This window comes from Stigmatopora nigra, chromosome 5 (genome assembly GCF_051989575.1).
Source record: "Stigmatopora nigra isolate UIUO_SnigA chromosome 5, RoL_Snig_1.1, whole genome shotgun sequence".
In the NCBI taxonomy this organism is placed as follows: domain Eukaryota; kingdom Metazoa; phylum Chordata; class Actinopteri; order Syngnathiformes; family Syngnathidae; genus Stigmatopora; species Stigmatopora nigra.
In genome coordinates, this window is record NC_135512.1 from 14,964,358 (window position 1) to 14,989,939 (window position 25,582).

The following is a 25,582-nucleotide window of genomic DNA, read 5'->3' on the forward strand; positions in this document are numbered from 1 at the left end:
AAATCACTGCAAAATTATCCAAGCAGACCGCATTTTAATGATAATGGTTCCATTTGACTTTTTTTGCGCGCCGGTGCATCTCATCTAAAGGAAGAAGCGCGGGACGATTGACAAAACGCTTACTCCAATTCACGCCACGTCGCCCACGCTCGAGTCCCCTCCCTGGCAGCTCTTACAGAAGGGTACTTGTGTGTTAAACATGTGACTAAGTGAGAGAGGTGCATGGGGGAGAGACGAGTCGCCCACGCCTGTGATCTGCACTCGGACTCTTTCAGCACACTTTCCCCGGTTTGTGTGCATCGGCTCCTTCACGGTCTTGTGGAGTAGGTGGATCAAGTTGGTAGAAACCCGTCGGATTGGTAGCCATATGGATTTTTACCCATATTTTTTTGCGTGGGAGCGTGTCTGCTTGTCGGATTCCAGAACATCCATCGACGGCTTCTCTGCCGAATTGTATCATAATGTTCCCGCTCCTTTCTAGGGTCTCTCCCTCCTCCACTCCGCGCTTCTCTTGACTGGCTCACCGCCGGATGATATCATTTTGTAAAGTCATTATAAAAAGGTCAACGCTTGTGCTTCGAGGAACTGTGAATAAGGTGACTTTCTCCCATTGAGCACAGTGGGTGGCTGCTTGCTCAAAGTTTCTCACAGGTCTAGATCCACGCGACGGATTTCAGTCAGTCATACTGTTGATGTTTCCTCTTTTTGGAGGGAGGTAGTCTGAGATAATTAGTTTCAACGATTAGAAGGCTACTGCATCCAATTACATGTCATGGGAATAAACTTCACCTGACACTCCAGACTGCGGTAAGTATTTTAGTATACGTAGAACATGTGTTTAATTGCCACTCATTAATTCATTCATTAATTCATTTTCTAAAGCAATTCATCCTCATTAGGTTCGCGGGGGGTGCTGGAGCATATGCCAGCTGACTCCGGGACAGAGGCGGGCGATACTCTGAATCGGTGGACAGCCGATCGCAGGGAACATGGAGACGGACAATCATGCACACTCACACCTAGGGAACATTTGGAGTGTCCAATCAGCCTACCATGCATGTTTTAGGAGTGTGGGAGGCAACCCACGCAGGCCCAGGGAGAACATGCAAAATCCACATTGGTGGACCGATGTGGATTTGAACCCAGGACTCCAGAGCTGTGAGGGTGACGGGCTAACCACTCAGGTCGCCTTTATTGCCATTCAAAACTCCTTATATAAACCTTGGTTTTATTTCAGCACATTTACTCAATACCTGCCATTGACAACAGACGTTCAATTCATTTAAACAGGAATGGCTGGCTGCGAATGTTCATCTTTCAATTCCATTGACTTCGTTAGACGTCCTAATGTTTTCAGTAGAATTAAGTCCTCTGAGTAGGAATTGATTGATTTAGACGTACAGGGCCGCCAATGGCAGCTACCTGCCATTGCTTGGCCAGTCAGTGTTGCGAGGAAGTTATATATCTTGAATTTGAAGAAAAAAAATATATTTTATTTTTTACTAAAGTAGGGTTCCGTGAATGCCCATATGAAACTGCCTCGTTAGCTTGAACAAGGTTAAGAACCAGTGCCCTTTGCCATTGGGCACAGACATTCACAAACAAAAAAACAAACAAAAAAATTGCCAACATTTCTGTACACAGCTGCATCCTAAATGAAACACACTTGACACATTTCACAGCTTGTCAAGGTTTATGCTTTGCTGGGTTATAGGATACAACCTATTTATTACACTATTATCAAGGGTGGCTGTGGCCCATTTTTTACCTTGTGTTTGCCTGGCACCAAAGAGTCAGCTTTCCAATTTATGACTGACCACTGTTGAAGTTCCCCTGAATACAATTTTTCCCCCATTGGGTTGGCAAAGTGTTACATGGCAACGGCACCATTGGTGTGTGAATGTGTAGGTGAATGGGTGCAGATGTAAAGCACTTTGAACATGGTTAAAACATGTAGGTAAATATTCTTTATAAGTACTTACCACTTGTCATTGACAATGTCCCATTCATCTCATAATTACACATTTGACTCTAAGATTATAGACAAGAAACACATGAAGCAGAATTTTTGTAATGAACTAAATGTCTTAAGAGTAAGCAATAATGTGTCAAATACTAGCCTGACGTACTCATAATAAGTGGAATTACATTTAGGTGAGAGGTACAGAGAAAGGAGGATCAGGGTGGTTCTGGAGCATAATTTTCCATGGAAGACACTCAATCACAACTGTGATTTTCACTGACACTTCCCAGTTTTGGGCTCAAGTGCCGAAGTGTCAGATTGTTTATTGGGCCACAACAGTTTCCCTGTTCAGCTGTGTCCTCATCTATCCCAGGAGACTGGCGAACCTGACCGTGTCCAAGCCTAAAAGGCACACTGTCTCATCTTTTGAAAAGATATATATTTTGCCTTCAAGCTCTCTCCTGCTCCAGACAAAGAAAAATATGTATCCACTTCACCATAAACATGCACTCATCTTATTGATGCATGGATGCATATGGACTGCTTAAAAAAATACATAGCTATGGTAGTAATATTGGGTCATGATGCTAAAATTGCCTGCTTACAGGGATCTTTGTGTAAAATCCCATGCTGGTTCTATATGTCTAATTTTATATGGCAGTAACTAATCTATTACATTGACAACCTTGAAAAATAATTTGCAGTTTAGTATAATACTAGAGATAAATATTTCTACATAATGTGCTTTTATTACTAGCGACGTAAAATGGTGCGACAGGCTGTTTGATGAGCTTTCAACCATTCAACCTTTTCAGTTGGAGTCAATATGAAAAAGAAAAGAAGCCCGACAAAGACGGAAGAAAAAAATAAAACTGAAAATGTGGACAACATGAAGGAGGAATCATTAGTTGGTTACGTTCTTGACGGTGTGACCGCGGTGAATGTACACCACAGCCGACCCAGATGTATATCCCCCAAAATGGTTGTATTGATCAGTCCCAGTAGTGCCAGTCAACTAGTCTCACAGAGTTGACGCTGACTCCTTAAAAAGTACATCTTTGAGCCAAAAAGTTCGAGCACCCCTGCTATATACAGTAATGCATGGTTCTCAATTTAAAAAAAAGCTATACTATGGCACTCTAGGCAGACAGGAGAGCCGCTACGAGTACGATAGTGGCCACTGGCATGGTACAGTTGTGGTCTCTCTCTCTCTCTCTCTCTCTCTCTCTCTCTCTCTCTCTCTCTCTCTCTCTCTCTCTCTCTCTCTATATATATATATATATATATATATATATATATATATATATATATATATATATATATATATAAAAATATATATATATATATATATATATATATATATATATATATATATATATATATATATATATATATATATATATATATATATATATATATAGTATATGTAAAGCCTTTGAGTCATTAAAGTTACTGTCACGAGAACTGCATGCCTCGCCTCCCCCCGCTTCCCCGCTACTGGGTCCAACTCCCCCCGATCGTGCCACGACGTCGCGGCGCGATCGTAAAAAATGTGCTTAATGCATTCATTTAATACACTTTTGCACTGTTTATCCCCACAAGGTCCGTGCTGGAGCCTATCTCTGCTAACTCTGGGCACCAAGTGGGGGACGCCCTGAACTGGTGGCCAGCCAATCGCAGGGCACCAATATACGGGCAACCAATCACACTCACACTCATACATATCTGCAATTTAGAGTGCTAAATCGGCCTTCCATTGATGTTTTTGGAATTTGGGAAGAAATCGGAGTAGCCAGAAACCACCTGGGCATCTAAGAAGTTTTATTCTATATTTTTATCACAGTGCCCCAAAAGTTAGTTGTATCTCAAGTCTATTCATCACCCAGTTTAATTACCTATGCCTTGGGAAAATAATGTTTATGATTTTATATTGAATTGGATTGTATTGGGTAACTTTATTCATCCCATATTCGGGAAATTTCATTGTGACAATAGCAAGAAAACGCATAGTTATAAGTTAAACAGTACAGTCACAATTGCAGCAGAACAACAAAGCAAAAGCAGAAAGTACAAAGCAAATCAAAGTAAATGGGATCATTAAGAATCACCAAATCAAATCATTAAGTCGGAAAAAGCAGCAAAAACACAAAACGAGCAAGACTGTGACCGAGGTAGTTTAAGGAACACCTTTTAGTTTTTCCAATAACACATTCCACTTATTAATTATTACTGTATTACTCTTATTCCCACCTTATATCTTCAATAGCACAAGAGAGAAACAAGATAACATAATCCAGGTCAGGCATACTCATTGATAATACTAAAGGCTTGAGTTTACACACTTAGAGAAGGTAAAGAAATCCAATCACTCGTCTATTAGGATCCGACAGCTGTTTCTGGCCACTATAATGTCAACTCTCTACAAGGCAGGGTTTGGACAAAAAATAGCGTGAGCATGTTAACATAAAACATCCACCCAGAAATCACGCTTTATGTTTTCCTGCTCCCAAAACATTTTTTTTTCCTGTCATGACGAAAAGAGTCGGCGAGACACACTGGTGTTGGACGCACTGACCCAAGACGCCTTTCCACGTCATTTACAAACGTCATTTTGGGAATTTCTGCCAGCAAGTTTCCAGCTGCACACTCCCACATCCATCTGAACATCTCGCTTTATAAGGATTAGGGATTAGATAAACCATTATTTATGGATGGGTGGATGTTAATAACTACCGTCATGACAAAAAAAAAAGTGTTCCCGAGAGCACTGAGAACTCACTGGTCGACCAATCAGCCACTATGTAAAAATAACGATTCAAACATTAACTCTGCTTTCAGCTGTAACACACAAAAGTTAAGTTTACACACTTGGAGAAGGTGAATAAATTAAATCATTCGTCTATTAGGATACGGCAGCCATTTCTGGCCACCATAAAGAATTTCAACTCTACGTTGCACGGTTTGGAAAACTGTAGTGAGAGAAACTTAACATAAACACACAGAAACACACACACACATAAATCACGCTTTATAAGTATTACAGACCAGTACAGATTATTGATCAGTATTATTAGTGCCTCCACTCAACTAGTGTTATTAAAAATGCCATGATGATGTGAATGTAGCTCACATCTCGTAAAAATAGAGCTAATTGTACCATAGGATAAAGTGACATTGTATGTAGGCACATTTGTAGATTTTCGGAAAGTCCCTTTGGTGCCAATATGTAGACTCAAAGCTGATTTCCATACACATGGAGTAAAGATCTGTAAACAAGCTTTGATGATAAAATTAAGCACATGCAATGAAACAGCAGCGTGAATTGCTGGAACGTCATTTTCTGGGACGTGGGAGTCATAATAAGCCTGACATAAGAAGATGAAGAAAGGCTGAAAAACACAAATACGATGATGAAAAGAGAAGAAATACTGGTAGATTGGTTGTATTTCACTGTTCTGCTCATTATCTGCGGCTCATTATATTATGATAATGAGCAAACTGAAGTTAGTATTCATTCTACTAAACAGTTTGGAAACATGGCACTGAAGTGGCATAAAGCAGCGAGAGATGAGTCAAGGTTGATATCTGAGCATTCTCAAAGTAAAATATGTCATTCAGGAATTTGGGATTTACTCATGCATTAAAAGTAAATAAAGACAAATATGTGAATTTGGGAATTACCGTATTTTCACTGCTAAAAGGCGCACATATAAGTCTTAAATTTTCTCCAAAATAGACAGGGTGCCTTATAATCCAGTGTGCTTTATATATGGACCAAATACTAAAATTGTTATCACGATAAAATAAAATAAATCCGTCGATAGGACAACCACGGCAAGCAGCCACCGACTCTATTTGCCCGTAGATAAAGTACTGCACAGTGACTGCTGGGATATAGAGTTCTTAATACACCCAGTTTTTCAATAAACCCAGTATGACGGTGTGCACACTAATTTGGTGCTCGCGATCATTTCGGCTCATTTCCAAAAGAAACCCTGCCGCTAGATCTTAGCGTCAACAGAGCATTCAAAGCTAAACTGCAAATTATATATATATATATATATATATATATATATATATATATATATATATATATATATATATATATATATATATATATATATATATATATATATATATATATATATATATATATATATATATATATATATATATATATATATATATATATATATATATATATATATATATATATATATATATATATATATATATATATATATATATATAACAAAACAATGTAAAATGACCAAATTAGCATGAAAGCTCAAGTATCGTATTTTCACGTCTATAGAACATGCCAAAATATTGGGCTGATACATGAAATTTAATCATCATCGGCCATTGGCCGATAAACAAAGAAAAAGCTGATAAAATAGTCATTTTTATCAGACATCTACACAGACAGCTGTGGCCGCTTCGTCTGATAGAAAGACCCCGGCCTGAAACAGAGTCTACCACATTAACGCACAACGAGAACTTGGTTTGAAAGACATGGACTTTTTTTAATAAAAGAATTTAAACAGAAATTGCACCTGAAATTGGGAGAGCCCCCTATCAGCCTGTCTGCCCTATCGGTGCGGAAATACGGTACCTTCACTACATCTAGAATTTATTATAAATCTTAGACTTCAAAGTGCACCGGTACCCAGGATAGGCTCTAGCACCCCTCGTGACCCTAATGAGGATGAAGCGGTTCAGAAAATGAGATGCGACAATTTTTGCCCTACTTTCATGGAAAACCATTTAACCTCCAAAAGCCAATCCTTCTACAAAATAATTTTCATGTTGTGTTCATAAGTTATAGGTTTCAGATCTTTTCATGTTTATTCATGACCATTCATGTGCCTCCACACAGTGACAATTTTATCTTTGATGTCTTTCTCCCAGGACATTTGAGAGCTCTTTCTTTGTATTTGTTTGTGAGACAGCCGGATAAATGCAACTGGCAGCCATATTGCAAACAAAGGCTGTTTCACCCTAGGCACTCGTACAAGAGGTATTGTTGACGGTTGTAGCCGGAAAGTTAACTAGGTTAATTAGTGCCAAAAAATCCCTCATTAGTCAGAACAGAACAGAGGAGAGGAGTTTAAAAGTTCCTGTTTTCTTTCTTTTACAATGGTTTAGGGGTTGCCTTACAGTCAATTTACAAAGTGGATCCTGTCGAAATAATTCCAATTACATTTTTTAATAATGTGCCAACCTCCAAAGGGGTAAATGACTCTGATAAATATATCTACAATGTAATGGTAATGCACCACTCCAGTCAATATTATACATTTACTTCATGGGTACTATTTATATTGTATCACCCACATAATTTGACTTCAGGCACTTAACAAAGCTAAATTAACCTGCATGTTATTTTGGGTTGCTCCTATAAATTGTCAGATTAGAAGACATGGTGTTATAAAGTTCTTTGTCTTGGAATGAAAGAGTTTATACATGCTTCTGTGAAGAAACATCGTCAGGAGGCAGGACAAGCAGCTGTCAATCAGTTATCAGACTGAGGGTCCGTGTGTCATAACAAAAGGTTTGGTTGAAAATGGCAAATATATTAACATACGTTTGACTATTTTCCTGTCGGCAAAGGGACGGGTATGTTTAAGTTGTCTATTCTTCAAAATTATTATTAGGTTTTGTCAACCCGTTTTTACAGTACTTCATCAGAATAACTAAGGAAAAAGGGACATGCTTAATTTTGTCACCCTGTCTGCACCTGTACTTTAAAAGGTGGTGGGGAGGAGTTTGTGGCCTTGCAGAACTGTAGGACATAGAAAGGGGCCTTGGTCCATAAAACAAAGAGCTGGTATTCGTACTCAGAGAAAAATAACAATATTGTATATTCATAGGTTAAACAAACAAGAAATTCTCAATTAATCATTTGGTTGACTGTGCACTCTAATATTTATTCCTGATGTATCCACAATCATACTTTCTTACATATTTTGGCCAGAGGTCATGTAATACACTCAATTGAGTCCAACGAGAAAAAAAAAAACAGAAACACACTCATACAATTCAGGTAGATGGCCATTCCAGTTTGCCATACAAGAGTTTACAAATCAGATGTTTGCCAGATATTGTCATTTTTTCCAATGTTAATGGGTGGTATACTCTTATGAAGGATTAAGCTTTGGAATTCCCATACCTCATAAAATGTACTGTGTCCTCTAAAAGGTGAGAGTCAAGCTCTAGTAAGGCAGTTGCCAACCAAATCCCAGGAGGAAACTTGACATTTGGGGAGTATTGCTCCTGGTGAGTATCAAGTTGCGAGTTTTTATCAACATGCCTCCCAAGAAAATTACAAGTGCGAATGTGGTCAGCATGGAGGACAATGCTGACTTGGTCGAGGGGCATAAAAACAAACTCTTGAGTTAATGGAGCACTCGAAAAGCAGACGAGGAGGAAGCAGCGAGCAATGCAACAGCTAAAATCAAAGAAATGCTGGAGACATTTCAAAAAAATGTTCTGACTTTGTAGAAAAAAACACACAGAAAAAGTATGCACGAGCCGTGCGATCGATAACTTTGATGACGTTTGTCTATTGCATTATAGAAACATTATTTAAAGTCTTCAAAGGCAAATGTCGTTGGATAGTTTAGTTTTCAAAACATGTGTCAATCAGCAGGGCAAAAGGGGAAGTGAAATCAACTAATAAAATTGGTGAAAAATTAAATTCCAAAGAAATCCTAAAATGTTATTTTTTTGTAGATTAATGTCTTAATGTTGCATTTCTTGAGTGTGGTTGCCATGTCTTGTTAGAGTTTTGTGTGCATGTGTGTGTGTGTTTGTGTGTGTGTGTGTGTGTGTGGGGGGGGGGGGGGGTTGTTTGCTGTTCGGCTCTTGTGTCTTGCTCCGCGGGGCCCGGAGGGACACGAAAGGCGAAAAGCAAACACACAAACACAAAAATCCACCCAAAACAAGACATGACAGTGGTTGTGTGTTATCTATAGTTTGCATGCCATTAGCTTCCTCTTGGTCCCCTGTGTATCAATACAGATAAATTATATACATACACAACAATAATAAATGATTTTCTTATAATTTTCTCTAAATAAAGTTGCCTTCAAACCAAACGTTTCTGTGCAATTCAAAATATTATAATCAACTGAAGATATAATCTCCATTGGCAAGCAGATTACATTTATGCTCACAAAAACCCCTGATCTCAGGTGGTCATTTAAAAAAGAAAACATTTAACAAGTTTTCATATCATTTGCATACAACAGGGAAACTCGTTGATATCAAGAAAGAAAGAAATTAGAGGTTGTCCTCAAATGAAGATTGGGCGAATGTCTACGGGAAAAAAACCCGGAGGGGGGTGGGGGGGGGGGAGAAGGGGGAGACCTCAAAACATAGTTTGCCGGGCAAGGAAGTATCCGATCCAGCGGGCGCCCGCACCGGCTCTTGATGATGCGAGGAAGTGGCCGGTCCGGTGGACGTCTGCGCCGGCCCATGACGAGACGTGACATTGGCCGTACCGGTGGGCGTCCGTGCCGGCCTTTTCAGTGATGGCCGAGCACCCTGCCCAGAACAGACATCAGAAATTCAGAAAGACCATCGGCCACCTTACCCTGGCTGCTCGGGGGCCGCCGATCCATTCGTCCAGGGGGCCCAGAGAGTCGCCGCCGCCGATCCCCTCGTTCGGGGGGTCCGGAAAGTCGCTGCTGCCGTTCCGCTCGTCAGGGGAGCCAAGAGAGTCGCCGACCGCCAAACCCCTCGTCCAGGGGGCCCGGAAAGTGCCTTTGGGCGGGGAGAAACTTGGTGGGAAACCGGGCACAGGAACCTTGGTTCTTGTCTTCGGCACGTGCATGACTGGCGGGCCAGCCAGCACGGCAATGACTGACGGGCCTACACTGGTTCGTGGCTTCGTCAAAGATAAACTGTCAGACGGGTGAAGGCAAGCGAGGCGCTAACTCGGGAGCTAGAGCGTCCAGAGCGTCCAGCCCTTCTTTCCTAATCTCCCTTCGTTGCGCCGTTCGCCACCTCTTCTGGGCCACAACATGATGGTCCATTCATTAGGGAACAAAAAGACACACACAGACATGCGCACACACGCACACATACAAACACGCACAGACAATGCATTTATGAAAGGTTTGTCATTTTTTTTGCTTTTGACTGAAGCAATGAAATTAAACTTTGATTGGCTTAGTTTAAATGAGTTTGGTTGGGTTAGTTTCTTTTATCAATTTTCTTTGCTGTTTAGAGATTGACGTACTTGAAACTCCAGATTAACACATTAGGAATGTCAGTCAAATTTAGTCTGAATCTGAAAATTTTTTGAAAACCCTATTTTTTTTATTATCGATTTTCGATACTTATTGGGGGTGCTCTGACACAAAATCTAGCCTATGACACTTCCAGACGCCTAAAGTAAAACTGTTAATTCTCATGAAAATTGGTAATTTCAAAGTCGATAGGGATCGAACAGATACACACACTGACAGATACATACATTCATTCACACACACACACAAATACACACATTCACACATTCACACCTTCCTGCCTTCCCAGCTTACTGCCTTCCAACCTTCCCACCTTCCTACCTTCCCACCGAGCCAATCCCAGCCGTCTCCGGGCTAGAGGTGGTGGGGGGGGGTGCACTTTTAATCGGTGGCCAGGAGATTGCAGGGCACAAGGAGACGGACAACCATTCATACTCACCCATACCTCGGGTTAATTTAGAGTGTCCAATCAGCCTACCGTGCATGTTTTTGGAATGTGGGAAGAAACCGGAGTACCCATATTAGTGTGCTCGCCATCATACTGGGTGTATTAAGAACTCTATATCCCAGCAGTCACTGCACAGTAATTTATCCACGGGAAAATAGTAGAGTCGGGGGCTGCTTGCCATAGTTGTCCTATCGACTGATTTATTGACTGATTTCTTTTATCCTGATAATAATTTTATTATTGGTCCATATATAAAGGACACTTGATTATAAGGCGCCCTGTCTATTTTGGAGAAAAGTTTTATGTGCGCCTTGTAGTCGTGAAAATATGGTATATTAACATGAAGTTGTTCTCATCAAAGTTTTATCGACAGGAATCATACAAACCCCCAAAAAATATTCCAAAATCTTCTAAAAATTTTACACCGAACTAATGTCAGGAAAAAGTTGATGTCTATGGACCCCGAACAACTTCCGGTTCACATTATGTAAAAATAAGTAATGTGACATTTTTGATTTCATAATTTAGTGTCATGTATTCCCGATAATTCTTAGGTATTCTTATTGGCATAAAAAGCAGTGTTGTGCTCACACAGACTTCACTTCTTCAAAAGTCGATGCCCTTGAAATCAAACAACTTCCGTTTCACGTAACATATAAACCAAATCTTGGAACGTTACAACTTTTAATCCCAATATTAATGCAATCAGGCGGCCCGGTGGCGCGAGTGGTTATCGAGTCGGCCTCACAACTATGGGGTCCATGTCCATCTCTGTGGAGTTTGCATGTTCTCCCAGGCCCTGTGTGGGTTTCTTTTGGGTACTCCGGTTTCCTCCCGCATTCCCAAAATATGCAATAGGTATGGGTCTGAGTGTACATAGTTGTCTGTCAACTTGTGCCCTTCGATCGGCTAGCCACTGATTCTGGGTGTCCCCAGCCTATGCCCCGGAGGCAGCTGGGATTGGCTCCAGCAGCCCCGCCCCCAACTCTAATGAGGATATAGCGAAAAATGAAATGTGATATGATGAGATTTTAATCAGGGGATATGAAAATAATCCTCTCAGAATATTACAATTTATGAATCCTTGTAAATTCTTACAGCACACCTGACGATCGCTCACGGCACACTACTCTGCCGCGGCACTGTGGTTGGAAAAAACTGCTCTACACTAGCATTACAAATGAATGGGAATGTACTTAATATACAATCTACATCTTAGATCTGTATAGATCTGTATAAAAAAGAATTTTTATTTTTTCTTTAAGATACTCCACATTATGCACTTGAACTTAATGTGTTCCAACAATGGTGACCCTCTGACTAAAATAGTTTGTTTAATGAGAAAATATATTTTGCATGTAATTTAATTTTTGGCAGATTGTGCTCTTGTAAACTGAGTACTATGTTGTGTGTGTGTAATATCATTCAGGCATCTGACAATAAAGGCTCAGCGGATGGCTTTGTTAAGAGATAATGTGATTATGAAACTGGCATGGACCTGTCTGAGGATGATGAATGTTTGCTGACAGGATTGCGATTGCAATTGTGGAAAAACATGTAGGATATGACTCAAAATGGGGATTTAAAGATATTCTAGAATGCAGAGGAGGAAGCAAGTGGGTGGTTCGAACAGAAACATAGTGACAAACATGTTTTCAAGATAGGAAAAGAGAGCCACTGAGGAATATAAAACAGCAGATTGTTGTTCATCCAAAAACATTTTCGTCGGTTGCCCATCAGAGTATACTCTCCTTTAATTTAGAATGATTTCTATAAGGATTTCAAACCGGCATGATTTTATCATACTGGTAAATTGATATCAAATTCAAAACATTTAGTAAGGATATTTCAACATTTTGTAAGAAAGTGCAATTGTGTTGGTTGGATGTTGACCTTGGAGGGCAGCCCCCTTACAGCAAGGTACAGCTTCGGGTTCGGGATGAAACAGTTTAAGAAACAGTCCTTTGTGAATCCTTTCGTGATCTAGGCTTTCCCGTTGCTCATCCAATGGATAGGCAGCAATGCTTTGTTCTTGTTTTTTTTTTTAAAGCATGAAGACGGTCAAAGTTCTAGATTAAGGTTGGCTTTACCATCAAGCCAGTCATGAGCATCCAGACACATGACGAGCATCAGGCAATCCGTGTGAACCCCAGCATTTTCAGCTCATCTTTGTATAAGAATGTCCTTTAAGGCATCCTATTCTAAAAAGGCTAGTCTCATCCATGTATAAAAACTTGCGAACCAACCTTTCTCTTGAATTATGTGAGGGAACGCTTCCTCAAAGGAGCCTCCCGATCTGAAGAGGAGGGTCACTCGCGGCACTGGAACGAGGCTGCGGTTCATCTTTATTGTTTTCGTCAGGAGTTAACCTATCATAAAAGGTCTTGGCTTTGGTTATAATCAAGTTGGTATCCAAAGGAATCATTTTTGCCGATAGGGCATTCTCCATCTTACCAATGATCGTATTCCTCGAGGTTACTGAATGTTCGCTTCTTCCTTCTTGACATAATGGACAGTAGATTAATTCATGATGCATTAGATGACACAATACTTTTTATTAGGCTTTTTCAACACCAATTCAAAATCCATACAATGCTGGAAGAAACTCGGCATAGTCCTCTATGTACGATGCGAAATGTAACTAATGTAATCCGAAGAAAAGGAACAATGTGCTTCTATTACTGGTGCGTCATTCTTCTTCCACCGTGAAAATGGCGGATGTCAGGGGCCCGCTTCTTCTTCGCCATTCAAATGGGTGGCATTCACTGCAGAAGAAGCGGCGCCCTGACTTCTGCCATTTTTACTGCTATTTTTCATCTCCTGTCTTCTGTGTTCGAGTTTCAGCGATATTTTTGACATTTGAATTTTGTGATGATTATGTATTTTTTTATACTTAAGATAAAAAATCGTAATGAATTGAAACGATAAAGTGGTGAAGGATCACAGTTTATGTTTTCACGCCTATACAGAAAGAGAAGTACATGAGTACTCTCAAGAAGTATATTTATTTAATGTTACAGATATAGGTATATGACAAGACTGATGCATATCAAGATATAATCTATATATTAAAAAATGTAAATACTTTAAGTACTGTATTCCCATTGAAATTACTTCCTCTCCGCTTGATTTAAATCCAAACAACAGGTTATGAGAGCTCGCTAATCCATGTCTTTTTCATCAGGTTTGAGAGGCATTGGATCATCGATGGAATCTTCAAGAGACACCACAAGGGAGATTTTCAGGGGGACCTTTTGAAAGAGGTTTCCGGCGCAAAGTAAGATGTTGCTGCGGAGTTGTAACCGCTCTTTCGTCTGTTGTACAAATATGCTTTGATACAAGGACATGAACCTGTCAAGATGTTTGTCATGTTTGATGGCTATGACCATGTTGTCGTCAATCTCTGGGAGAATTTGTTTCAAACTGGGAGCATTATTGAACATTTCTTGCCGATTTCTCAATGTACCACAAAGACCACATTCCTATTCTTTTTCGCGTCATTTGGAGTGTTTGTCATTTGGAATGGTTGTCTATCTCATTGTGCCCTGCGATGGGCTGGCCACCGATTCAAGGTGTTCTCCAAGCAATTCCCATTGAAAAGAGGCATAAAATTAGAAGATTATCGGAAAAAGGATGAACATTGGTTTATACGTATATGATGCGTTCAGAGCCAAATCAAGCCGTCACATGAAAACACCAAGCTTGTCGCCAAGAGCCTTGATGGTGTTATGTCCAAAAGTTGTCCCTGACTGAAGGGAGAGGGGATTTGATATTTTTTTCAGCTACGGCCTACAGTAGTTGTTCCATGCTTTTAGTTCCAAATAAAACATTGAAAAATATTCCCTAGAAATATAATGACTTTAAGCTTTTACTTTTTTAGTGTAATATTACGTAAAAATCCTACTGTTATACCAAAAGCAATTTTGTGTTCAGTCTGTGCTCATAACTCACACAGCCTCTCATTCTTCTTTTCCATCTACCTCAATAAGTACGTATGTATACACATATCAGGTTCTTGGTATAGGTTGGTGTGCCTGTTTAAGAGGTAGTTTTTAATTCAGTGAAACTTTTAAAAGGGACAATTCACACTCACATCACACATCTGCAAACATTATTTTGCATAGTTTTGGCTGCTCCATCCACCCACAACACTTCTTTCCAGATTGCCTGTTGTGGTTTTTTTTCTGAGAATAATGACTTTTGGCGCAGTCACATGCCCGAGTAAACTTGATAGATTGTTATCTGCATACTACCATATAATTGGACTTAACGCCTCACTGCAACATGCACATTGCAGTTAGATGTGCCTGTGAAGAAGAAATACCTCAAAGGTTGGTTAAGATGGTGGAAAAACTGAGAGACATGAGTCTGACCAGTAGGTGTTTTGCATTTTTGGGGTTTTTATTTTCATTCACATTTTATCTTATTTTTTATTTGTGGGCTTATTGTTCATATGGTATCGTCAAATATACTGACGATCGCCCTTCATAAACCCAACAGATAAAATTGATTAATTATTGAGAGAATTTAAGCTAGGCAGTATCAAAACATATATGTATATTTGTGGTTCATTTGTATTTTGTGCATTATTTGCTTTTGTACCTCTTTCATTCAGGTGCTTCACGGACAATGATGTGATGCAGAACTTTCTGGTATACCAGTGGAGGAGCCAGCTTGTAAAAAGAAACTTTAGCCATTGAATGTTTCCCCTCTACCAATTCCACAACCACTTGCAGTACCCACATCCCTCACCAGCTTTTTTAGTCTCTGATGGCTCTATGGCCCATATATAGTATCAACTTTCTCTGCTGGGTTTGTTTACGCTCACTGGGAGAAGCAGCAACATCTACACTGCCAAATGACAAGCCTGGGGGCCCCTTGGACTGGCTCCTGTCGGACAAGGGGCCCTTCCACCACTCTTCAGAGTATATTGATTTTCTGGAGAAGAACAGGCAAGGCTTTTCAACCAGATACAAGATATACAGGTGAGTTCCTGGAAATCTACCACTAATTACTTCATTACATTCATATAATGATTTATTTGATCAAAGAGCAAAACATACATTACTTGGCTTTCTGGGAAATGAGTGTATGATCAATAGTGTTCTATAATCCATAGCCAGTAGAGTTTGGTGACATATGATGCTGGATCACTAGCTTTAATAAAAGTGCTAACAAAGGGCAGGACTTCTGAATTATATAACTTCAGAATCATTAAAAGTCATAAGCATGTTTTCTATCCCCTTCCAGTACGCACCTTTTGATCTAAACAACCGCCCCCCCCCCACGAGTTGCACACATATAGGTCAGTATACCCAGCCAACCGCCACTTTTCCACAGTACATGCCCATTTCAATGCCATTGAGGTGAGGTATTGACCAGAAATATTGGAAAACAGCTTAAAGTCACCTTTAACAAGACAAATATCTTTTAACAACCCACACAGGCAGTCACCGTGCCCTATGCATTATGTAAAGGAATTAAAAGCATTTCAAACGAATGAATACCTTGATTATGAATAGAAATGGTGAGATGGAAATGAACTTTTCTAATAAATGCAAAAGCACAGGTTAACTTAAAGAAGTTTAATTCTGCTAATCATTTGATTTGAAAGTGAAGGAATTCATGAAGCTGGAGGGTAAAGGCAGAATTTCAGGCCATAAATTCTCTGAGTAAAAAATCTGTCCTTTATTCTTCTATTATTTACATTAGTGGGAATGGCACACACAGTGTTTGACACACTCAAACATGTTTAATGTAACATTACACAAAACTTTTATCTTTTTAATTTTACCTTCATTCTCTGGGTTAGCTGTTTGCCACACCTCCACCCTCACGTCCACTATCGATGGGTTGTTTGCTGTTGTATTCCCTCCAACATATTTCGAAAATGATGCAAACAAAAGTCCTCACAATAGGATAATGGACGACCACTTGCCAACGATAAGTAGTCTTGAATCAGCGATCGCTGGAGCTGACAGACTAAGGAAGGAAAATAGGAAATGCAACAGCTCAACCTACCGACGTATTGATTGTGGGCAGTGAAGTTTTTTTCTGCGAAAGGGTGCCATTGGCTATCGGTTTTGTGTGCACGAATATACTTCATTACACTTCTCTTCATTGCCCGCGCATGCACGTTATGCATTTTCTGGTCCATGTGTAGGTAAAACTCGTGAAGAAATCGTTCAGTCCTCGTAGATTTCTTTTACACATGAAAGAGAAGCGACAAAAAAGACCACTACAATGATAAACAGCCTCTCATGTCATTGCCACCTGACTTTCTCGCATCTCAAATTTTTTCTCGTACCGAGAGCGAATTATTTGCTCAAAATTTTCCTCGTATCTCGAGCATCTCGTAGTTAGAGCTGCTCATATTTAGAGGTACCACTGTATTGTGATTTTGATCAAACAAAATTTCTGTCATGCCTTTGCTGCAGAAGCCTATTTAGTGCCAAAAGGAGTGGTGTGCTATACTTCTGATCGTCCTTCATTCTATTACTAACGGACAGAGAAGGGGCTTTTGGCTGAAATCATCCTTTTTGAAGGGAACTACAGAGTCACCTTTAGAGCCAACCCTTGTTGATCTGTTGGGAAAAGTTTGTCACAATCTTGCAGTGGAGGAGGAGCTTTTTAGTTGGAAGATTTTGTAAACTAATTTGGCATCCGCATATTTAACAGTATTTCTATCGGTTTTTGTCTTGTTTTGCAAGCCAATGACCATCCTGGTAAGCAGTAAGTCATGTGTGATACGATCGTTGTGTCAAAATATAATTTTGCTGACTCAGGTGTTAGATTGAATTAAACTATATTGGACACAATTAATGTAATTTTATGTTGTGTGTGTTTTTTTCCGCTGTTGTTCAAAGACAATTTGAGAGTCAAGAGTGAATAATAGGTATAATTCTTGGACTACATTGATTGTCTCTTCTTGGACAAAAACATTGGGATGACTAGTTGGGACTTTTTAAGGCAGTTATTCATGTTTGTAATCTTCTGTGAGTTCCTGGGCCTATTTTTTGTCTTACGCTTGGACATATCAAAGGAAATCATTCGCAAACATTTGGCAGGTGACAGTTGAAGGACAACAGCTTCACAAATAATTTATGAAAAGACTGAATGATGCGTATAGGTATGTTGTTGGTTGTGATAACTGAACACATGAGTATCTATTTTTAGGAAGATTTCTTTAGAATAGGATGAGGTTATGGTCTGATGGACCTGAAATCCAGTGCCGGGGCCATGCATTCCACAGCTAGACCTTCAGTAGTGCTACGTGGGAATCAATCCAACTGTCAGTATTTTATATCTATGAAACCTTTACTGCAGTTACAGCTGCGACACATAAAAAAATAATCAATAAAAACCTCAAAAATTTAAAAAATATTTACGAAAATAGACACATTTTACTCCCCCCAAATTATTTATTCCTTACTTTCCTCAAGACAATTTCAATTACTCTGTTGTACAGAATACCTGTGCATTTCATTGTGGGTGAAGTTTGCAAGCTCTGGCTCACTCACTCTAGCTCGCTCACTCTGGCTTTTGCCCTTCTACTCTATCACTAGCCAATCATAGTTTGTGTAAGCGGTGGTGTATCTCTACACCTCCCAGAAGGCCTTGGTGTCACCAAATCGAAATCTGATTGGTTAAAGCAACGTTTTTATCGACGCTTGGTTTATGCAGCAGAGCCTGCAGAACTGATTGTGAAGGCCTTAAAGCAGATTTCTGACTGTGCCAACAAATAATGGCTGAAATGTGATTGGTTAAATGCTTCAATATGAAAAAAAACACACCAGGAAGCAGTGTAACCAGGGAGAAAGCAATCAAAGGACAATTCGGAATTATTTAATAAGTATTTGTGGACAAAATATAATCAACATCAGTCTGTGATTCAAATATTTCTTAGGCCAGCAGAGAAGGCTCCGACGGCACACCACTGCTGTAATCATATTGAATCATGCTTATTGGAAAAGAGCATATCTTTGCATGTTTCCGAAGAAAAGTTATTCTGGTAGAACTTTTGATTAGTTATGTAAAGTTGAATTTAGTTATCAGTGATTTCAACGGTCTCCCTTTTGATTTATTGAGCCAGTTAACATTTAAATCCCAAGCAAGATAATTTTATTTTTTTGTGTTGCATTCCCTAAGTAGGGCCCAACGCTCCTTATAGAATATATTAGAGGTGGATGGAGGTCTATATATGCCAATCAAAGTAATTGATATCTGTGGAGATAGAGATATTTTAAGGCTGATGCATTCAAGCTTGATATACGTTGGCCCATGCTATCTGTTTAATTTAAGGTGTTCCCTAACATAGAGAATCACTCCTCCGCCGTGGTTTACCATATGGTCCCTTCTGAAGATATTGTAACCCAATGTTTGCAATCCTGCCATCGGCTTTTTTCATCTAGCTTTGGCTTAATGGCATTGGGGACTACACATTCTTTTTTAAAGCAATTAGCCGCATTAAGCATTAAGCAATTGATAAACCCTAACGTGTCAATTTATTTTGTCAACACGACCAAAGAAAATGCAAAACCCTTCTTATGTGCAAGTTCTTAATATACTCAATAACTATGTCATCCAGCTGTTTGAATGATGATATGAGATTTATTAAAGATTGATCGTTTAGTGTGTAACATAATTTTTCCTTGTGAAAAAATTGTGATTTAGTGATAGGCGAAGTTGGTTTCAAGGTTTCAGTTTTTATAATTAAATAAAATGGCCTTGATTTTCACTGCAGCTAACTGCATACTACACTGAAATTTAAAATTTAAGAATTAAACATGACTAAAATGTTTTACAAGTTTGCAAAATAGCTTTATTTTGACATTCAAAGAAAAAAACTGGAAGGTAGCCCTCTCAATTACGGGAGATAAGTTACTTTAAATTGCCATAGAGGAGCCGTTTTTCTTGTGAACCATTTTATATGTAAAAGCCCACCAGTTTCCCACACACAATGCATTTTTCCTTCTATTTTCTATTTTGTGAATTTGATTATTTTCTTAAACAATCAAATAAGGAATATATGGAAGAACAGTGTCTATTGAGGGATATAGTTGGAAATATATGCCAAAAAAAGCATCTAACTTGCACCCTTTTTAAAAGGAAAACCTTTGTCAGTGAACGATTACACTAGTGAATATCTGAAATATCACAGTTTCAAGATGTTTCATTGAACTACTAGCCCTTTTTAAAAAGTCTTCAAATCTAATTTTCACCTCAATCAAAAAGGGTTAAAAATATGATTTACAAATTATTTACTATGACAGGATTAGTATATACAGTCTAGATACTAAGTGAAGATTGTGTAATTAATCAAAGAATAGCTTCAATTATAAACCTCAATTTAAAAGTTGTCAGGATTATAATTTGGAATATATATATTTAAATCCTGTAAAACTGATTCTGAATGGCTAATATATGCCTCATAAACACCCTCAAATGATCCAATGAATTTTCCAATTGATATATCTTAATTAAAATGGGTTAGAAAATTCTGTCAAATTATTTACAATGACAGTGTCCATATAGACTGTCCAAATAAGTGAAGATTGTGTGATAAATAAATTAAAAATCACTTCTATTACAAAAGTCAGGCAGCACAATGATCAAGTGATAGCACATCATCCTCACAAATTTGGATGCGTAAAGATGGTTATACCTTTGAGACTAATTGAGCGTGGGGAGCAAAAAGGGGTTAAATGAATCTGACATAGATAATGATGAAAAATATAGCTTTAAAAACCTAGTGGTTAGGCGGTGATCTAGATATCAAGTTTGTTTTTCCTACAATATGAACATTTTATATGACATATATGTTCTATGTTTTGAATTTTATAATATAAAATGTTCCCAAAATACAACCTATACTGCCGTGCAACCTATATAAATATATATTTATTCCCCTTTCACTTGGCACATTTAGGCTAGTGCAAATAATACTCACTCAGATGAGACTTATACCGGGAAAAGTATAATACTATTTGAGTCACTTGGTCATTAGTTCTGCTAATATAGCTTCTCTTTCTCACTTTGCCCAAGTAAGCAATATACTTTACCATGTTGTGCCAAATTAATGCAAAGGCAAAGTAATGTCAATAGACAAGCAAAAATAAGAATAAATATATGAGGTCTGCAGTTATGTTGAAGTTGCCAGCGGTTATCCCCGACTCAATAAAATTGTGTAGCTGATTAAATCTGTTGTTATCACACTGACAATTCTTCTGTCATGTAAAGATTACTGTGTACAGTACAGATTGCTGTCTACTTTTAGATGTCTCTGTGCAACATTGAAATGTGCCACAATTCAACCAATGACAGGCTTCCCACGCTTCAATTGGCATTGGATGGGGTCAACTATATGAACTCATGTAGCAGCACAAACCACCTTCTCTTAAATGGGCCTGCCTGTGTTGTCAGGTAGAATGCTAAATCACCCCGTTGCTAAACCAGGCAGGGATGAACATAAAGACCCATATTTGAAAATCCACACCGGTGTTCAAAGAGAACACGTTTCCTCTTAAATGAAATGAACTTTAAAAATGCAGTTAGGGTACCTCTGTGTTCTTACTGTCCTCCAGAATGTGTTGTCGTTTTTTTTTTTTTTCATTTTTGCTCACGACCCATCACTTTAAATCTGAACCATATCCATATGATCAAATCTTGACATTGAGATTGCAACAATATTTTTAATGACCCCTCTCCTTCTTACATGAACTCCCCCCCACTTTAGTAATATATTCAGGCAATTGGGCATTAGACTGACAGTTTACTGACGCCTACTCCCACGTTGGCATAGAATGATTTCACTCAGGGTTCTGAAAATTAAGGGGCATGTTCCATGTATGTTACCACTATGTCTCAAGCTGAAATATAATTTATCCAATCATGGACCGGTCACTACGTTAGAAGTGTTTAATTTTTCTCTCCTTGGCAAATGGAAGTTGTCCACTGGATTTAGGCAGGAAGATTAATCGTCTCATCATGTGGGCAAGTGATTAGAGATCTCTTAGCACTTATTACTCCACATTATCGCAGAATCCCCTGAGAGGATTCTGTCAGCTGCAAGGTGGTGTTTGAAGCCATACACATTATCACAATGTGGCGTTGATTAATAGTGATGATATTACTAGGGGAAATGATCCTTAAAAGTAAATATATTGTGAATCTTGTCAAATTAAATTCACTCACAATTTGTCCCCTTTAATTTCAGGCTCTAGTTTGACAAAGGCAAGAAGATAGCGGAGTGGGAACATTTGTATTCCGTGTTTCCAAATACTAGTTTATTATATGTACTTAGTAGTTAAAGTGTGTTAATAACAGTATTGGTATATTGGAACCAACAATGTATTAATTTTCTGAGCCTCAGTTTTTTGTGTGCAATTACAGGCATTGATTACATAAAAAAGAAACAGAATTTTGTATACTCCTAACATGCCTATGAGCAATATTTTCATTCATTCATCTTCCCTACCACGCATCCTTATAAGGATTGCAGGGGTTGCCGGAGCCTATCCCAGCTGACTTCGGGTGAAAGGCAGACTACACACTAGACTGATCGCCAGTCAGCCAAAGGGCACACAGAGAGCCCGCACCGAAGTCAGGCAAGACAACCTCACACTATCAGACAGCCTGTAATAATTTTATCTAACCTTATATCGGGGGTTGGGAATCTATTTGACAGAGAGAGCATTAAACAATTCCAATTTTCAAATGTTATTCACTGAGAGCCATACTTAGAATTTAAAAGAAAATGCATGAAAATGGGTGCATTTTTTGGTCATTTCACCACTTTGAAAGTACAAAGTCTCTAAATTCTCTAGACAAAATTGTTACACTTGCTAATCAATGTGGACCAATGTGAGTATGCATGAAGAAGTGTTCTAATGAAAAAAATAAATAAATAAAGTGGCGCTAAAAGTAGTGTCAACGCCACAGTGACGCTTCTTATTGGTGCATTCGGGACTACGCTCCATCACCAGTGATGTGCATATTTTACATCACAGGTTGACAGAGAGGCCTATGCATCCATCAAAAGACCAACATGTGGCTCCCGAGCCCTAGGTTCCCTACCCCTGCTTTATATCATATGAAAAGTGTGAATTTGAGTGGAAAAAAATAAATATTAAATAAGAAAAAACGATGCCATACTATAAGCTGGACAAGTAGATATATATCACAATGTACAAATCATAGTATAAAACCAATTGATTTTTTTGTAATCTTAGCCTCGGTATGTTTAGCAAAATCATGGCCTGCAGGAGGCTCCCGGCAATTAAGATATTACCAAATATAATACAGGTGTTTTTCTTGACATAATAGCTCCTCAAGTAAAATTAGAATCAGCACATTTGCTAAACCATAGGGGACTACACGGGTGCTCTAAAGAGAGTTTAGTGAGCGTTTTAGAGCAGATTCCTCAGTTGCTGGTTTTCAAGTCTATGAAAATCTTTATTGATGCTCTGTGTCGTTTCTTTGTTCTGAATATTTCCCCAGGGTTTTGAGCAAATCTAGGTATCCCCACATACCAAAAAGCTTGGTGAGACTGTAATTACTTTCTCATGAGGGACATTATTTCCTCCATAAAAATATTTGAATGATAGAAAACCTTTCGCTTATTATTGAATATGAAATACAAATAATAAAGCATTAAATGAGTATGAATACTAAACAACAGCAAGCATTGTTTGTGTTTGGTATTGGTTCTTTAGGGGTTTAGTTTAGAGTTTTGTATTCTTGGTGTTTTCCTCTTGTGACTTTTCCTTGGGATTACCCATTGAGTTCACGTGTTGTTTCCCCCCTGTTTTCTTTTCTGCTCCCTGCATCTTGTTTTACCCAGATTTTTCTGATTGTCTCATCAAACCCGGTGTCTATTTAAAACCTGAGTCCCTTGTTAAATAGTGTGTTCAGTTTTGGTCTTTCCTGCTATTACCTGGTTGGGTCTGCTCAATTCTGTTAATGCTTGTTCCCATGCAGTGCTCTTTGTCCCCTCAGTGTTATCCTCAGGTAAATTGAGTATTGTTGGTTAAGTTGTTAGTTTGTCATTTTCTCCTGTTTCTGTATTTAAGGTTTCGTTTTTTGTATACGACTTTGTGTATAGTAAAGAAAAACCCTAGTTTTGATTCAGCATGCATCCTTGCATTTTGTTCTGAAGAAGAAGCTTTTTTGTGTACGGTGCAATGAAAAGCTAGGCTGTTTTTTTCTATTCGCAAATTGTTTTATTCTCTCAAGTGGATAGAAAATAATTGTCTGCAAGACAATAAAATGATACAAACAAAATGAAGTACATTGGTAAATAAGGACAAAAATACAAATTAAAGAAGAGCGATATGAGCTCTTTCCAGGAGTTCAAAAATATCCTTCCCGTCAGGCACAGAAAAAAGTCAGGTCTTTTCCTCACTCCCGAGTCTCCTTCCTTTATCCTGCCTCTGCCAATCCAAAACTGGGTTTTTGCAACTAAGTGTTAACAAAAGGCCTGTCTGTGACATGCCTTGCCCAGACAAGGAGACTAGTTCGGTACCTTCAAGGTTGGGGTTGACTCCATTCACTTTTGTAGGTCCTTAAATAGGCACTTCCGGGAAACTTCCCACGCTTCACTGCCTGCTCGTTCTCATGTTGATGATGGTCCTGGGTCTGCTTTCTAAAATGAAGCATGAGAACATTTAATGAATCCAGTGGCGGGCCGTGCATTTCACAACTCGGCCTTCAGTAGTGCCATGTGTGAATCAATCTAACCCTCAATAAAAAAGGTGGCTATAACACCTAAACACATAAAAAAGCACCAATAATAAGCTCATTATTGAAATATTATTTTGGAATATAGCCACATACTACTCACCCAAAAAGCAAATGCTTTAATCACTGATGTCGCACCCTCTTTTCCACATGCACAGGCTTCCGACCATCTGGTATATGCATCCTGTATCACAAGAAGGTACCTCTTACATAGCTATTCAAGTCACCTGGTGAAAAATCTTAAATCATTCATATCGCCATATATCTGCGATTGGCCCAAAGTCAGTTGGGATTGGCTCGAGCACCACCCGCGACCCCAGTGATGATAAAGCGGTTCTTATAATGAGATGAAATATCACAATATGTATATATATATATATATATATATATATTGTAAACCTCAAAGAATTGCAATGTCAGTTTTTTTTCCTATACCAATAGTACACTTCTGGGAAGATCAAATATATTAGCTTGTAACAAGCAAGAGCCACTTTACCTTTAATCACAGAATCTATAGTTGATTTAGCCAGCGTATCAGGTAAATACATTAGAAATAACTTGATGGTACATTCAGTCAGCTCTGTAATTGGTAAAAATTTGTGCCATTTCATATTGTTTTCCTTTTTCTTCTCTACACATTGCCCCTATTTCAGGATTAACTACCATGGTTGAGGAGAGTATTCAATTGTGAATTTAGTTCATAGATTATTATACAGTAGCAAGAGCATCTTTTGTTGTCACACATCTATCATCATTCATTTCAGTTTGATTATTGCAAATAGGGAATACACTTTTACATCGGTGCATCTGATGATGATGACGATGATGACGATGATTATCAAAGTTTTATGTTTATGGTTGAGTGCACTCAATCGAACATTTCCAAACATATTTCAAATCCTATTAATACATATTCTAAACATGCATTTTGACTATGTTTTTTATTTGTTTGTTTTTATCCAGGGAGTTTGGGAGATGGAAGGTGAACAATTTGGCATCAGAAAGAAGAGAGTTTTCAAAGTCCCCCTTACCTTTGACATCTGAGTTTATCAGGAATATTCGACTCCTTGGCCGCAGGCCCAGCGCCCAATTGATCAATGATAATCTGATCAAGAAATATGGAACACACTTCCTACTGTCAGCTACACTTGGAGGTAAACAGAGAAATTGATTTGCATT

At 38.7% G+C, this 25,582-nt stretch overlaps 1 protein-coding gene across 1 annotated transcript in view; it reads left to right on the top strand.

Moving 5' to 3' along the window:
- The first annotated feature begins 225 nt into the window (after positions 1–225).
- Positions 226–25,582, top strand: part of LOC144197128 (BMP/retinoic acid-inducible neural-specific protein 3-like) — a 56,256-nt gene continuing 30,899 nt past the window's right edge. The window contains exons 1-4 of the mRNA XM_077717730.1: positions 226–807; positions 13,851–13,943; positions 15,282–15,651; positions 25,367–25,557. Of these exons, the coding sequence (XP_077573856.1) occupies positions 15,437–15,651; positions 25,367–25,557 (406 nt within the window). The 5' untranslated portion in view covers positions 226–807; positions 13,851–13,943; positions 15,282–15,436. The remainder of the gene's footprint in view (positions 808–13,850; positions 13,944–15,281; positions 15,652–25,366; positions 25,558–25,582) is intronic.